This window comes from Camelina sativa, chromosome 6 (assembly GCF_030686135.1).
Source record: "Camelina sativa cultivar CO46 ecotype springtype chromosome 6, ASM3068613v1".
In the NCBI taxonomy this organism is placed as follows: Eukaryota; Viridiplantae; Streptophyta; class Magnoliopsida; order Brassicales; family Brassicaceae; genus Camelina; species Camelina sativa.
The window spans coordinates 4,701,462-4,717,105 of NC_141885.1; the positions used below are offsets into that span (position 1 = coordinate 4,701,462).

A 15,644-nucleotide genomic window follows, 5' to 3' on the forward strand; every position below is an offset into this window, starting at 1 on the left:
GTGTTATAAAAGGGATGGAACCCTCACATGTAGAGGAATTATCGATTACGTTGTTTTAAGAGAGCTTTGCGTAAAGCCTAGAGAGAAGGACTCTCAATCCTAAGAGCTTGTGTTCAAGCCCTGCAAGGAGGACTTGCAAAACCACGTCGATATCGCTTCCGATCTCGACCCTATCCTTATTGTTTCTTCGTCAAGCTACGACGTTCTAAGAAAAATCTGTTCGTGAATCCGAGTTCTCCTGGAGACCTACCGTTCTCGTCCGTTATTAAGCTTCCGCTCTCTATCAGTTGGTATCAGATTGATCACGTTCTTGGTGGTTTGATTTCCTTCCGACGATGTTCCCGGATTTTAGGGGGATATTCCCGAGTTCCATGATGGATTTTCTAGTGATTTATTAATAGATTGGCTGGTGGATGTTAAAGAGATTTTGGAGTTTCAACGTGTTTCAGATGATCGATTTGTTTCGCTTGTGGTTAAACAATTTCGAGGACAAGCCGCATCATGGTGGCAGCAAGTGAAGACCACGCGCAAGAGAGATGGCAAAAACCCTATTAAATCTTGGGATAAACTTAAGAATAAGTTATGTGCACACTTTTTACCTCATCATTACCATAGTTTGGTGTATGATCGTTTGCAAAATTTGAAACGACAAACACGTTCCGTGATTACAATGATTTGTCTCTTATGGTGTATTCTGCAGATCTAACATATGGTGTCAAAAGCGATGATGTTTGCGACTTGGAAGACGGAGACGGTGTTGCCGATGCAAAAAGCAACAATTACCTTGTCTACGCTAATCAACTAGAAGACGAAGTCGAGAATAATTTTGATGTAAAAGAAGATAACGGTGTTGTTGACATTGAATGTGATACTGATCTTAACAACACCAACGACACTAAAGAAGATGACAACACCTTTGTCAATCAGATCGACGAACAGATATGTGAAAATTGTGATGAAGACGTTGATATGGTTACTGGTGCGGGAAACGACGATGATTGTTTCAGTAACGTGAACGATGACAACTTCTTTTCATACCATAGCGGAGATCCAATCTTAGATGTATACGGTGACAAAGTTTGTGATATTGATGGTCATTGTTTTTCAACTACGGATGGAGATCCATGTTTTGATGTCGACACAGATGAAGATGATGTCGAAGCAGAAGTGTTTCATGACAAGGTTGAAGGTTCTTGTGGAGCCCGACGTGGTGGTGTTCGACGACAGAGTTTTCCACAACGACAACACTTTAGTTCTAAGAGTTACGACCGATGATGACATCAGCAACAACATCGCCTCTTTAGATCTTATTGGTGGACCAGAACCTGTTGAAGTTTTTCGTCAATTTCGATCAACAAAAAGAGATCAAGAGGACGAAGTCATCGACGTGGGCACGTTGGACACTTGTTTTACTACATGGGAATCTGGAAAACAAGACCCACTACGAAACTCATTTGTTAAGATTGCGTCACTAATAGAAGAAGAAGACATGTGTTGGAACAGCTTTCGAGTAAGATGCTGCCAGATTTTATTGGAAAAGGGGTAGTCGGAAAAAAAATAGTCGTAGGTCACAAAGATTTTTTTTTGCTATAACTGTTAATATCATATATATGAAAAGTTTGGCTTTTACAAGAAAAACCTATGGCTTCTTATACCTTGACAAAAAGAATAAAAATAAGGAATCAAATTACAAGGAAAACACAAGCATTTCTGATCATGATAACCATAACTGCATCAGGTTGCTAAACCTCTTACGAGAGAGTCTAGCTAAGATGATGTTTCTGATGTCCCTATCTAGTTGCTTGAAGATGTGATCCGGGGTGAGTTTCTGCTGGTTATGAATGAGATTGTTCCTTTGTCTCCAGATGTTGTAGATTGAAGCTTGGGCGACGAGTTTCTGCAGAAGAGGAGAAGCCGCTGGAGAGGATGATCTGATCCATGAGAGAAGTTCTGGCCATGACGAGAGACAAGGGCACGTAGGGTCGATCCTCGCAAGGACTAGCTGCCAAATAGCTCTAGAGAAGTGGCAGGAAATAAGGAAATGCTCTCGAGATTCTATCTCTATAGAGCAAAAGGAGTAGTGTGGTGATTGTGAGACACCCCAAGATGCTAGACGTTGTGACCTCTGAACCATACGACATCATGCCAATTTGTTATCTCTTTTCTTGGACTAAGGACATCCTAAGTGGCAGCGGAGGGAAAAACTTTAAAAAGCTTCTCTTTCACTACCCAAGAGTACTCATCTTGACTAGCAGACAACAAAGGGATCAGTTGAGTAGTCAGGTGCATATGGAGTTGGAGAGCAGACTCAGACCTGGGCGAAGCAAGTTTCCAGCCTGCAGAATTGCAGGTATCGCTTATCTTTGCGCTGATAGGGACTTGAAGTTGAGACAGCCCAAAAGGACCTATAAAGATAATTAAGGGTCCAAAAGGGGTCCAAGAGTCTAGCCAAAAACTAGCTGTGCGACCATCACCCACAGTGACCTTGATAGACTTAGTTGCAAGTGGCCGCACTCGGAGAATTGATCTCCACAGCCAAGAGTCCGATGACGCTTCCTTCACCTCCCAGAAACTGGTTCTCTTTATATTATGAAATTTTTGCCACTTTGACCAAAAAGAAACCGAGTCCGAGAATAATAGCCAAATGAACCTGAGGCAGAGGGTGGTATTCCAATTGGTGAATCTTCTCAAACCTAGACCCCCTTCTTTCTTGGGGAGACACACTGTTTCCCAAGCAACCTTTGCGCCCGTACTGCCATCAATCCTTCCAGACCAGAGGAATCTAGAGCAAAGAGACTCAATCATTTTGATACAACCTTTTGGGAGGATAAAGACTGAGATCCAGAAGTTGATGGTGCCAGAAATTACAGAGGCAATCAATTGGCATCTCCCTGCATAGGATAAGGTCTTCACTGCCCAGCCCTTGAATCTGCAGGTAATTTGGTCCAAAAGAGGCTGATACTCAGATATTTTCAGCTTACGATGCATAAGTGGAAGTCCCAGGTACCAGATTGGAAGAAAAGCCACTGGACAACCATGTCTCAAAATCGCTGAGGCCTGGTCATGATCTAAACCCGCATGAAACAACTAAGTTTTCTCTCTACTCGTATGCAGACCCGACTAAGAAGCGAAATCATCAAGGGCTTCATTTATACCATAGAGAGAGGCTTCAGAACCATCAAAAAACATCATAATATCATCAGCGAACATCAAGTGAGAAAGAGCCAAACCTGATGTTCTTGGATGATAGCTGATATATCCTTGCTCAAATCGAGAATGAAGAAGCCTCGAGAAAACCTCCATACCCAGCACAAACAGGTATGGAGAAATCAGGTCGCCCTGACGAAGACCCTTGGCACTGTTGAAAAACCCACTCGAGTTGCCATTCAAGCAAACCGTGAAGGAGGGAGTTGATATGCATTCCTTGATCCATCCAACAAACCTCTCTGGTACTCCAATGGCTCTTAAAGCCAAAAGAATGAAAGACCAGTTCACTGAATCAAAAGCCTTTTTGATGTCCACTTTGAGCATAGCTCTCTCTGTAATGTTTTTTCGATTGTAACCTTGGACTGTCTCTGTCGCAAGAAAGACATTTTCTGCAAGTAATTTTCCCGGCATAAAAGCAGTCTGCGAAGGCGAGATCACACTTGGAAGGAAGTTTTGAAGACGCACTGCTAACAATTTAGAGATTACCTTGTAAACGGTATTTAAGCACGATATTGGTCGAAATTCGGAGACCTTTGACGCATTAGGAGTCTTTGGAATCAGAACAAGAGAAGTGGAGTTCCACTGTTTGAGTAGTCTCCCAGAACGAAAGAATTCCAACACTGCATCTGTCACTTTGGGACCAATGAAACTCCAGCATCCTGTGAAGGATTCTGCAGAGTATCCATCAGGTCCACAAGTTTTATTTGGCAGCAGTGAGAAAAAAGCCTCCTTTACATCCTCCTTGGTGAACAAAGCTTCTAGGGAGGTCTTCTGGGATTGGGAGGCTCTAAAAGGTAGCAGCAGCTCCATATCACTTTGGATTAGATCAATAGAAGATTCGCCACTCCCAAACAGATTTTCGAAGTAGGTGACACAATGATCCCTAATGCCTTGTTGGGTGTCTATCCTTGCTCCGTTTGTGTCCACCAAGAAATGAATGTGATTCTTTCCCTTTCTTGTAGACGCCATCCTATGGAAGAAAGCAGAACTACAGTCCCCTTCTCTGAACCAAGATATACTCGTTCTTTGTCTGGAAAAAGCCTCCTCTGCTCTTACTAGAATTCTCTACTTTTCCTCCGCCTCCAATTCCAAAGTCGCATTTACAGGTGAGGGATCTGCCATGTTTTGGTTTTGTAACCCTAGTAAATGATCATGAGCTTCAGACACTCTCCGTTCTATGCCTGAGTAATTTTCCTTGCTGAAGCTCTGAATAGGGCTTTTTAGCTGCTTCAACTTCTTGGAGACTTGCAACATTGTTGAACCCGTCACATTTACAGAGAACCAATGCTCCATCACTAAAGGGAGAAAGTTTGGGTTCTGGAGAAGAAGGTTGTAGAATTGGAACGGCCTTCTCACCTTTAAACTGCCAGTATCCAATGTAACTCCGCAAGAAGCATGATCCGAGAAATCAGGTTCTCCGAACATTGCAAAAGAAGTTGGATAAAGCCTATACCAATGAGAGTTTACCAGGATTCTATCCAGCTTCTTGGCTACTGGTCTTGTCTTCGACTTATTCCACCAAGTGAACGTGTTCCCCCTGTATGTAAGTTCAAACAGGTCTGCATAAATCAAACAATCCCTGAGAACTCTTGTCCTTCTATCAACATTAAGCGTGGCAGGGTGAGAATGCTCCTCTGGATTTAGGACTTGATTAAAATCCCCCAAGACAATCCAAGACTTACTTTCCATAAAATGAGAACTAGCGAAAGTTTCCATTTCTTCCCACAACTCCTTCCTAGTTCCTTCTTCGTTTGAGGCATAGACAATTGACACAATAATCATCTCATTTGCCTCCGGTAACAGGACCTCACAAACTACCATTTGTAGGGACTTTGATGTTCATATATTTTACCATGTTTTCCCTTAGTTTATTCACATCTTTTGCATCTTTTGCTAGCCATTTTCACCATTATTGTGTAGCTTTAGGACTAATCATGCATTAGAGTTTAGTTGCATTGCATTTGCATCTTTTCATGCATAAACAGGTGATTTTGGAGCTTAAGGAGCATGGAAACAATCCTGAGGAGAAGTGAAGCAATCTTGAAGGGAAAGCAAGAGAGTTAAGGCTGAAGAACCAAGGTCCAGAGTCCAACTCGACCAAGCACTCGACCGAGTGGGTAGATGGACTCGACCGAGTGGGTAGATGAACTCGACCGAGTGGAGTGTGCACGAGAGAAGCCAGCTCGACCATGGACTCGACCGAGCACTGGTCGAGTTGACCGAGCCGTTGACTACTTTGACTTTTTCTATTTTTAGGGCTTCCACCTCTTCACCTATATAAGGCCTTGTACCTGCAGCCACCAAAGTGTGCAACTTTTTAGATATTCCCTAAACCTAGTTTTTACCTTTTTTAGTTTTATTCCTTTTGCATTTTTATTTTTAAGATCTTGTACTTCCTTAAAAAAGAAGACTAGATTCTTATATTTTGTTGGTTCTATAACTTTCAAGATATTGAGAATTTGAGTTTCATCCTTTCATCAATATTGAAGATCTTTGTTTAATCTTTCTAATAATGCAAGTTTCAATATTTTCTGGGTTTTTGACTTTGATTATCATGTATTGTTGTGAGTAGTTTCCTTAGGATCTTGAGGATGGGTTAGGATGGATTGATCTTGTGGTTTGTGTGACTTGGTCAAGCTTGATTGTTGTAGATCTCTTCTAGGGTAGATGATCTTAATGCTGATTCTATATCTGAGAGGGTAGAGTCTGATTTCAAGCTTCTTAGCATCACACCAATGTTTAGGAAGCATAGATAAGGCTAGATCTAGAGCTTACCATTAGGCTTGCTAAGAGATTAGAGGTCTTGTTTGGTTTGAGATGTATTGCTTAATGCCTGCTTGTGTAGATTCTTTACTGTGTGAGAACAAGTCTAGAATTGCATAGGTTTGATTGTTTCTTGACCATGAGAGTGGGAGAAACTTGTCTTAGATTAATATGTCTAGAGGTTAGCTCAAAGTTTGCTTGAGATTTGTTGACCAAGTTAGATAACCACAATGATTAGTCCATCCCATGAATCCATCCTCAGGACCTTCTTTGTTTATTGAAATCTTAGTCTTAATCCTGTTGCTTGCTTGTTGTTTGATTGGATTTAGCATTACTCTGTTTTTATTGCATTGCTCTGTTTCTGCGTCTAGTCTAGCTCGACCACCCACTCGACCTACACTCGGTCGAGTGCTGCTCGAGTTCATCCCCAGAACTCTGTATCTATGATTTGTGTTTGTCTTGTTTCATTCCTGTTTCATTCCAGTTGCATACATTTAGTTTTCAGTTCAATACTTATCTTGCATTAGTTCATTAGTAGTAGTCTCTGTTTCTGTTCTTGCTTTATCACTGTTTCAATCATTCAGTTTCATTTGCATCTAGTTGTTAGTTCTTGTAGTTTATTTTCTGCATTTTACATTTTCTTCCTAGGATTGTTAGTGACAAACAATCTTTACATTTGTCTTAACTTAGATTCATATGCATATCTTAATTGTTCACAAACACTCATTTAGGATTGATACCTCTTGTACTGCAATAGCATAAGGGGAATTGAAACACCCATCCATCATTCCATTCATATCTCACCATTGCATACATCATCATTCACACCACAACATAAATCTTGTTTCAATTTGGCGCCGTTGCCCATTTGAGTGTGTTTTTGTGACATTTAGGATCCATATTAGTCTAAGATTAAGTTCTTTTATACGCTTGTGAGGTTGCTGTACTCGAATCTTCTGTTTCTGGGTTGAAGTTCCATTTCAGGTACCACTCGACCACCACTCGACCGAGTCGTGATCGAGCACCTGCTCGAGCCAGAAGCCGGATCTCTATAACCATCATTTTCCAGTCGACTTGACCTCCTACTTGAGCCTGTGCTCAGTCGCTTGCCTAGCAAAAATCGTTTGTGTCTGTTAATGCACACAAGGTCTAAAGGAAGGGACAATCTTCTTAGGCCTATTGACAACATCAACAACAAGACCAAGAGTTTAGGAGCTAAGCAAAGGAGAGTTGTTCAGCAACAACAAGAGGTTATAGTAGCTATGGATCACCAGGATCAGATTCAGAGACCAAGGAACATTGGTGCTGGAGATGCACCCAACACTCACAACCAAAGAGCTGGCATTGTGCCACCAACTGTTGCCAACAACAACTTTGAGATCAAGAGTGGATTGATCTCAATGATTCAGGCCAATAAATTCCATGGATTTCCTATGGAGGATCCACTAGATCATCTTGATGAGTTTGACAGAATCTGTGGTCTTACCAAGATCAATGGAGTAAGTGAAGATGGTTTCAAGCTGAGGTTGTTCCCTTTCTCACTTGGGGACAAGGCTCATTTATGGGAAAAGACTCTCCCTACTGGTGCAATCACTACTTGGGATGCATGCAAGAAGGCTTTCTTGGCCAAGTTTTTCTCCAATGCTAGGACAGCAAGACTAAGGAATGAGATCTCTGGATTTGCTCAAAGGAGTAATGAAAGCTTTTGTGAAGCTTGGGAGAGATTCAAGGGATACCAAACTCAGTGTCCTCACCATGGTTTCAGTGTGGAGTCTTTGTTGAGCACATTGTATAGAGGAGTGCTTCCTAGGTTCAGAATGCTTCTTGACACAGCCTCCAATGGAAACTTCCTCAACAAGAATGTGGAAGAAGGCTGGGAGTTAGTAGAGAACCTTGCACAGTCTGATGGGAACTACAATGAGGACTATGACAGAACCATAAGGTCATCATCAACTGATCAAGAAGACAAGTACAAGAAGGATCTGAAAATGGTGAATGAAAAGCTTGATAGGATCTTGCTAAGTCAGCAAAAGTCTATTCACTTTGTTAGTGAAGAGGAGCCTCCAGCTCAAGAGGGAGAGAATGAGTTTACTGAGTTATGCTATATGCAAAACCAAGGAGGTTTCAAGGGTTATAACCAAGGAGGGTTTAGGAACAATAATCTGTCCTATAGGAGCACAAATGTGGCCAACCCACAAGATCAAGTCTACCCTCCTCAACAGCCTCAACAGCACCAAAACTTTTTCCCTTACAACAGCAACAGGTGTTCCAGCCCCAGTTGTGTCCCCCACCAAGGTTTCAGACTAACCAAGGCCAGGAACAAGACCTTAGAGCCATGGTACAACAGCTGTTGATTGGTCAAACACAAGGGAAGATAGAGGAAGCCAAACAGTTTGCTGAGCTAAACCAAAGGCTCACATCTCAATACAATGATCTGAATATGAAGTTTGAGGGTCTGAATTCCAGAGTCAAGTACATGGAGAGTAACATAGCCTCTTCTTCAGCTCCAAAACCCAACCAACTCTCTGGAAAAGCTGTCCAAAATCCAAGGGAGTTCACAGCCAAAGCCATTCAGGTTCATGAGGAAGAAGCCACTGAGGACAGTGCAGTTCAAGTTTGGGGGAATTCATTAGTTACTGAAGCCCCAAGTGATGTTTGTAACAAGCAATTGGAGCTCGCACCTGAGCTCGACCACGGACTCGAGCAGCCACTCGACCGAGTGCGTGCTCGAGTGGTCGATCGAGCTGGACAGTCCGAGGCTGACAAACCCGCCAAGTACATTCCTCCTGCCTACAAGCCTCCACTACCTTTCCCAGGATGTTTCAAAGCACAAAAGATTAAGGAGCTTAGGGAAATCATTGAGAGAAAGAAGATGATGGCTAGGCAACAAGAAGAAGAGAGGGTTTTAAAGGAAGAAGCTGTGGTTGAGGAAGTGTTGGCCATACAAGAGATCACCATTGCTTACCAAGAAGAAGAGAGAGGACCTGCCTTGGAACAGTATGATCCATATCCTCTCTACAAAGACTTTTTGCTTGACCTGTCAAAGAAGAAGGCTGAAGCTCAAGATGAGAAGGATCTTGAGGACCTTGGAGGAGTTATCATTCCAATCAAGCTTAAGGATCCAAGTCCATTATATCTGCCTTGCACACTTAGCTATCTTCACTACAACCAATGCCTTTGTGATTTGGGAGCTTCAACAAGTGTCATGCCATATTCCATAGCTCAAAAGCTTGGGAGAACTGACTTCAAATCTACTAGACTCCATGTGTGCCTAGCTGATGGGACAAATAGAGAGGTAGTTGGGAGGTTAGAGAATGTCCCAATCAAGATAGGAAGAGCAAGGATCCACACTGACTTTGTGGTGATAGAGATGGACAAGGAGCCTGAAGATCCAATCTTACTAGGGAGGCCATTCTTAGCTACTGTTGGAGCAGTTATTGATGTCAAGGAAGGTCTTGTGACCTTGAACATTGCTGAAGATGTAGTTATGAAGTTCAATATCTACAATCCAACCAACCTTCCCACCATTGATGACCAGCCTTTTACTATCAAGGACAAAGGTGGTCAAGAAGGGTTAAGTGATAAGGCAACTCCAAAAGCTGAGCTCCCACTTCAAGAGGATTCTGTGGAAAAGCTTAAGAGGTCAGTTCAAGAGTTGACTATTATGGTTGAGGATCTTCAAGTAAAGCTGAACAAGAGGTCTTTGAGGAAAGCAAGACCAAGGCTCAAAATCAAGAAGAAATATGGTTTGTGTGCTAAGGGTGAGGTGATCAAGGATCAACTTCACAGTGACCAAGAGGTTCCAGGGAGGATTTCATCACCTCCTTGGTATCTAGATCAAGTTTAAGAAGGAAATCAAAGTCAAGCTTAGTGACTTTAAACAAGCTCACTAGGGAGGAAGTCCCTAAGGTATCCTTTGTAAATATGGTTTAATTTGTTAGTAGTTTTGATGTGTTTCCTTTTATGTTTTTGTTGGACAGACTTTTTATTAAGAATGTAGTTGGGTAAGAAGAGATTTGGACTTGGGCAAGAGGTTCGCAAGCCCACTCGACCAGGCCACGAGAAGTACTCGATCGAGCTGGGTAAGGATTAAGGCCCATTTGGTTTCCAAAGCCTCTAGGACGATCGAGTGGAGGGAGAAAAGGAAGAAAAATTTTGAAACTTCAAATTGGTCAAGGAGCTCGACCACGTGCTGGTCGAGTGTGGGGTCGAGTGGTAGCCAAAAAGCAGGTCAAAGATTCCCATTTCAATTTTGAATGGTATGGACGCTCCACCCTTGTCTCCTTGTCCCCTTAGCTTCTTTATATACTCCTAGCACGAGATCATACCTCTCACACTCTCTCATTTGCTCAAAATATCTAAATTCAAGCTTTAAAATCTCTCTCAAGTTCATCTTTTGCTCAAAGCTTAGTTCTTTCTAGTTTTTGGGTCACTAACCTATTAACCTTAAGCTTTGAGTTTATTCCTCTCAGTTTTTGTTCAAAAATGTCTTCCAAGATCACTAAGAAGTCCAAGCAAGCAGCTGCAATCTCTAAGGGTCGTCATGATGTTGATTTAGAATCAAGAGAGGGTGCTGGAAGGTCCACTCGACGTCCCACTCGAGCATGTACTCGACCGAGTGGCCGTCCGAGTGATCGACCGAGCCAGCGTGCGAGTTCCAGAAACCTAGCTGTTGAGGAAGATCCTGAGAGAACTGAATCAGAGGAGGAAAGGGAGCCAACACTCAATGAGTTTATGAGGAGAGCAAGGGCCAAAGGAAAGAGGCCAGCTGTTGAGGTTGAACAAGAGGGGAGTGAAAGTGAGAGTGAGGAAGAAGAAAGTGAGGAAGAAGAACTAATGGATGATGGAGAAGCTGAGTCTTGTGGATTGTCAAAGAAGCAGCTTTATGATGCTTTCATGAGGATGGAGTTCTTGGGAACCAGATATCCACATAAGGAGACCATGGAGAAGCTTGCCATTGATGAAGATGTGGAGTGTCTCTTTGAGAAGAGCAGCCTTACCAAGTTCATGGGGCTTTGTATGGAGGGGTATAGAGAGGAAAGCTGTGAGTTCCTAGCCACTGTCAAGCTGCACACATATGTGAGGAAGGATGCTGTAGTAGGAGCTGGTCACATTTCTTTCACAATCAAAGGGAAGAAGCATGAGCTCTCAATGAAGAAGCTGGCTGATGTGTTTGGTTTTGAGGTTGGGAGCAATAGGAGCTTGATGGTTCCAAGAGAAGAACTGTATGCTGTGTGGGAAACCATTGGGGATAACAAGCTCTACTCATCCTCCAACTCCAAGAGCTCAAGGATTAGGAGCCCAGTCTTGAGGTACTACCACAAAGCTCTTGCCAACACCTTCTTTGCTAGGAAGGAAACTGGAAACATCAATGAGGGAGAGCTAAAGATGATTGACTTGGCTCTCAATGGAGTTCTTCTTCAAGCAAGGAATGGAACCATCATCCTTGGTAGCACTGTGGAGACTGATCTTGCAATGGTGCTGATAGACCATATGATATATTTGAGAAGTTGGGTAGGCAAGCTTGAGAACAAGGGTTCAAGAGGAGCACTTACCATTGGAGGCATCATTACTCCAATTCTTCAAGCTGCTAACATTCCACTTAGAGGAGAAGGGGTCTCACCAAGATGGATTGATTCCAGCTACCTAACCTCTACACTCATCCTAGCCAAGGAGATGCATCAAGGAAACCATATCTTTAACTTTGAGCTGCCAACAGTTGGGAAGAAACAAGTGATCCTACCAAACAAAGAGCTTACTACCATTCAAGAAGGAGCCAACATTGATTTTTGGCCAGCTGATGAGTACTTATTTGATGGAGTAGTACAGCCTAGAGTTGATGCAGCTGGAGATGTAGAAATGGGTGATGGAGAGGAGCAGTTCTACTTTGAGAACTATGAGCCCAATCCAAGGGATAGTAGAGGAGTGAGAGAGCATAGCAAGAGGTTGACATTGCTGCAAAAGTGGAACAAATGGCATGGGAAGAGGTTTGACAAGCTCAAGAAGAAGGTGACCAACATGGTTAAGTCCATTAGAGGCCTGAAGAAGGAAGTTGCTGACTTGAAGAGTGGAAACTCTTCACCAACTCCATCAAGCCCTTTGAGGAGGAGTGGCTCAACTAGAGCACTTTCAAGAGTTGCAAACCCTGTGGAACCAGCTAGGGCTTCAATGTATGAGCCAAATCAGAGGAAGAGGAGCTCAAGTACCCGAGAACAACAGTTTTCGAGGCACTCGACCGGGTCACTCGAGCACCCACTCGACCGAGCACCTTGGAGCCACTCGACCGAGTTCCAGCCTAGACCACCATTTGACTTCCCACCTCCAGCTGCTTATCCAGGCTATCCAGGTTACCCCCCATACCACCCCACTACTTTATGGATCCAGCACAATACCATCAGTACCAGCAGTACCAGACTCAAGATATGGAGATTCGCGGTCCAGCTCGACCCCCCCACTCGGACATGCACTCGACCGTGTCACGGTCGATTGGCATTGTCGAGCTGCCCGAATCACCTTCCTCCAGTCACCAGCAGGACCCCAGCTACAACTTTGATAGTATGCAGGAGGATGTGGACAGCTTCTTCTCCAATCCTTGAGGTAACATTATCACCTTACCATTGTACATACCATAGCATTTCATATGTTGTGTTTTGTTTTAAGTCTTGAATCCTCAAGCAAATTTCTTTCACACAAGGGACTGTGTGATTTAAGTTTGGGGGAGGGTTTGAGATAGCATTTGATGTTGTGTTTTGTTTTCTTATTTCAAATTTTTATCATCATCATGTTAGCACTTGCATAATCATCTAAGGCATAGGAAAACCATAAAAATTTGAATTTTTTTTGCAAAAATCTTTATAAAAAAAGAGTGTTCATGTAGTTTGCATTGCATAATTAAGTATTTTGTTTATCATATAGGACTGTTTGCATTAGGGATCTATGATGAGTTTTTCCTTGTTAGCTTGCTTAATTCACTAGACTAGGATCAATGCCCATGTTAATAGTACTTTGATGCTAGTTGAGTGGTTAGAAGCATAAGATTGAACCAAGCCTTGAATTCCTGAATTGCATTTGGTCTAAATTGAAGCATGTTGTGATTTGATGCCATTTCCTATCTATAAGAACCTAATATTGACTTTCAATTATCAATGTGTGCATTGCTTTAAACTCATGGATACCATATACATATTTGGATCATCTTCTTCCTTTTTACCACTCTTGTTGATCCAAGTAGCTGATTTCACTTTTAAATCAGTTTCCCTACCCCTAACCAAACCTTCTTTCAAGCCATGTTTATTCTTGTGTGTGTGAGGCCTATTTTTGGGATTGAGCTTGGTAGAAAGTGTTAGGTTTGAACTGACAAGAGTAAAACCTTGTGTAGTTCTAGTTTGCATTTTACAAACTAGATAGGACTAGGTGGTTCACTTGTTGGGTTTGGGACTTGGCTGTCATGAAAAGGAAAGAGGAAAAAGAGAAAGAAAAGGTTAGAGTCTTTAGGAGGGGAATGTGTTTAAGTAAATTTAAAGTCTAGTGAAAGAATGGGAAGAATAAGGTTATCTAAGATGGTTCTAGTTAAAGAAAAGAAAAGAAAGCAAAGTGAAGTTTAGCAAAAAGCTTATATGTATTAAGAATAAGAAGAAAAGAGAACCATAGCAATAAGAAAAAAAAAAAAAAAAAAAAAAAAAAATTCCCATTCCACTAGAAAGATCAATTAAGAAACCTCTCCTAAGACTTTAAAACCAAAAGAGAAAAGGGTGAAAAAGAAGAAAAGAAGTTAAAGGGTAGCACTAGGATCATTTGGGTTTAGATTGATAGGATAAACACTTTGGGTACCTTTGGGTAGACAAGGCTTTATTCTTGTATGTGTCTAAGTGTTCTTACCTTTAGCATTCTTCTAAAGCTCAATCCATTTTTTATGAGAGAACCTTGATATTGATAAGCCCTACTCTAAAAAGAGACCATCATTGTCTCTAAACCTTTTACTGCCAAGCCAAATGAGTTTAAGCATTGCATAGAATTGATTCATGTTCTTGATTAATGAATGTTAAAGGAAATGGTTGATTTAAATGCATGTGGATGTCTAAGGCTCAAATTAGTGAAAGTTGTGATATGCTTGTCTAAAGTCTTTAGGTATAGCTCATTCAACTTGCATCATAGTACTAGTAACTTGGACATTGATTCTAGATAGTCTATTTGCAAGTTTTAGGAGCTGAGATCCCACTTTCAAACCTCATCTACCTTCTTATGTCTTGTTTATTTGCTTGAGGGCAAGCAAAGACTAAGTTTGGGGGTGTTGATGTTCATATATTTTACCATGTTTTCCCTTAGTTTATTCACATCTTTTGCATCTTTTGCTAGCCATTTTCATCATTATTGTGTAGCTTTAGGACTAATCATGCATTAGAGTTTAGTTGCATTGCATTTGCATCTTTTCATGCATAAACAGGTGATTTTGGAGCTTAAGGAGCATGGAAACAATCCTGAGGAGAAGTGAAGCAATCTTGAAGGGCAAGCAAGAGAGTTAAGGCTGAAGAACCAAGGTCCAGAGTCCAACTCGACCAAGCACTCGACCGAGTGGGTAGATGGACTCGACCGAGTGGGTAGATGGACTCGACCGAGTGGGTAGATGAACTCGACCGAGTGGAGTGTGCACGAGAGAAGCCAGCTCGACCATGGACTCGACCGAGCACTGGTCGAGTTGACCGAGCCGTTGACTACTTTGACTTTTTCTATTTTTAGGGCTTCCACCTCCTCACCTATATAAGGCCTTGTACCTGCAGCCACCAAAGTGTGCAACTTTTTAGATATTCCCTAAACCTAGTTTTTACCTTTTTTAGTTTTATTCCTTTTGCATTTTTATTTTTAAGATCTTGTACTTCCTTAAAAAAGAAGACTAGATTCTTATATTTTGTTGGTTCTATAACTTTCAAGATATTGAGAATTTGAGTTTCATCCTTTCATCAATATTGAAGATCTTTGTTTAATCTTTCTAATAATGCAAGTTTCAATATTTTCTGGGTTTTTGACTTTGATCATCATGTATTGTTGTGAGTAGTTTCCTTAGGATCTTGAGGATGGGTTAGGATGGATTGATCTTGTGGTTTGTGTGACTTGGTCAAGCTTGATTGTTGTAGATCTCTTCTAGGGTAGATGATCTTAATGCTGATTCTATATCTGAGAGGGTAGAGTCTGATTTCAAGCTTCTTAGCATCACACCAATGTTTAGGAAGCATAGATAAGGCTAGATCTAGAGCTTACCATTAGGCTTGCTAAGAGATTAGAGGTCTTGTTTGGTTTGAGATGTATTGCTTAATGCCTGCTTGTGTAGATTCTTTACTGTGTGAGAACAAGTCTAGAATTGCATAGGTTTGATTGTTTCTTGACCATGAGAGTGGGAGAAACTTGTCTTAGATTAATATGTCTAGAGGTTAGCTCAAAGTTTGCTTGAGATTTGTTGACCAAGTTAGATAACCACAATGATTAGTCCATCCCATGAATCCATCCTCAGGACCTTCTTTGTTTATTGAAATCTTAGTCTTAATCCTGTTGCTTGCTTGTTGTTTGATTGGATTTAGCATTACTCTGTTTTTATTGCATTGCTCTGTTTCTGCGTCTAGTCTAGCTCGACCACCCACTCGACCTACACTCGGTCGAGTGCTGCTCGAGTTCATCCCCAG

General features: G+C 41.8%; 2 protein-coding genes and 1 non-coding gene across 3 annotated transcripts; all 3 read right to left on the reverse strand.

The window, feature by feature from the left end:
• Positions 1-1,714: 1,714 nt before the first annotated feature.
• On the reverse strand, positions 1,715-2,988 carry LOC147942263 (uncharacterized). The gene is made up of 3 exons (XM_087455994.1): positions 2,694-2,988; positions 2,230-2,405; positions 1,715-2,125 (listed from the first exon to the last, which is right to left on the reverse strand). The coding sequence occupies exons 1-3, from the start codon at positions 2,986-2,988 to the stop codon at positions 1,715-1,717; spliced, it is 882 nt and encodes a 293-aa protein (XP_087312120.1).
• A 1,284-nt stretch (positions 2,989-4,272) lies between these two features.
• Positions 4,273-5,028, reverse strand: LOC147942264 (uncharacterized). Its single transcript, XM_087455996.1, has one exon. It carries the CDS (start codon positions 5,026-5,028, stop codon positions 4,273-4,275), a length of 756 nt encoding a protein of 251 aa, XP_087312122.1.
• A 2,597-nt stretch (positions 5,029-7,625) lies between these two features.
• LOC147942265 (small nucleolar RNA R71) lies at positions 7,626-7,732 on the reverse strand. The gene has a single exon (XR_015560652.1). It is a non-coding gene; the product is annotated as a small nucleolar RNA R71 (small nucleolar RNA).
• Between the last annotated feature and the right edge of the window lie 7,912 nt (positions 7,733-15,644).

Bases quoted from the DNA above. Each gene is read 5' to 3' on its own strand.
- LOC147942263 (XM_087455994.1), bottom strand. From the start codon at position 2,988: ATGCATCGTAAGCTGAAAATATCTGAGTATCAGCCTCTTTTGGACCAA. The intron at 2,406-2,693 runs GTTTGAGAAGAT...TTATCTTTATAG, and splicing joins CAAGAAAGAAGGGGGTCTAG to GTCCTTTTGGGCTGTCTCAA. The intron at 2,126-2,229 runs GTAGTGAAAGAG...CGTATGGTTCAG, and splicing joins GTCAAGATGAGTACTCTTGG to AGGTCACAACGTCTAGCATC.
- LOC147942264 (XM_087455996.1), bottom strand. From the start codon at position 5,028: ATGGTAGTTTGTGAGGTCCTGTTACCGGAGGCAAATGAGATGATTATT.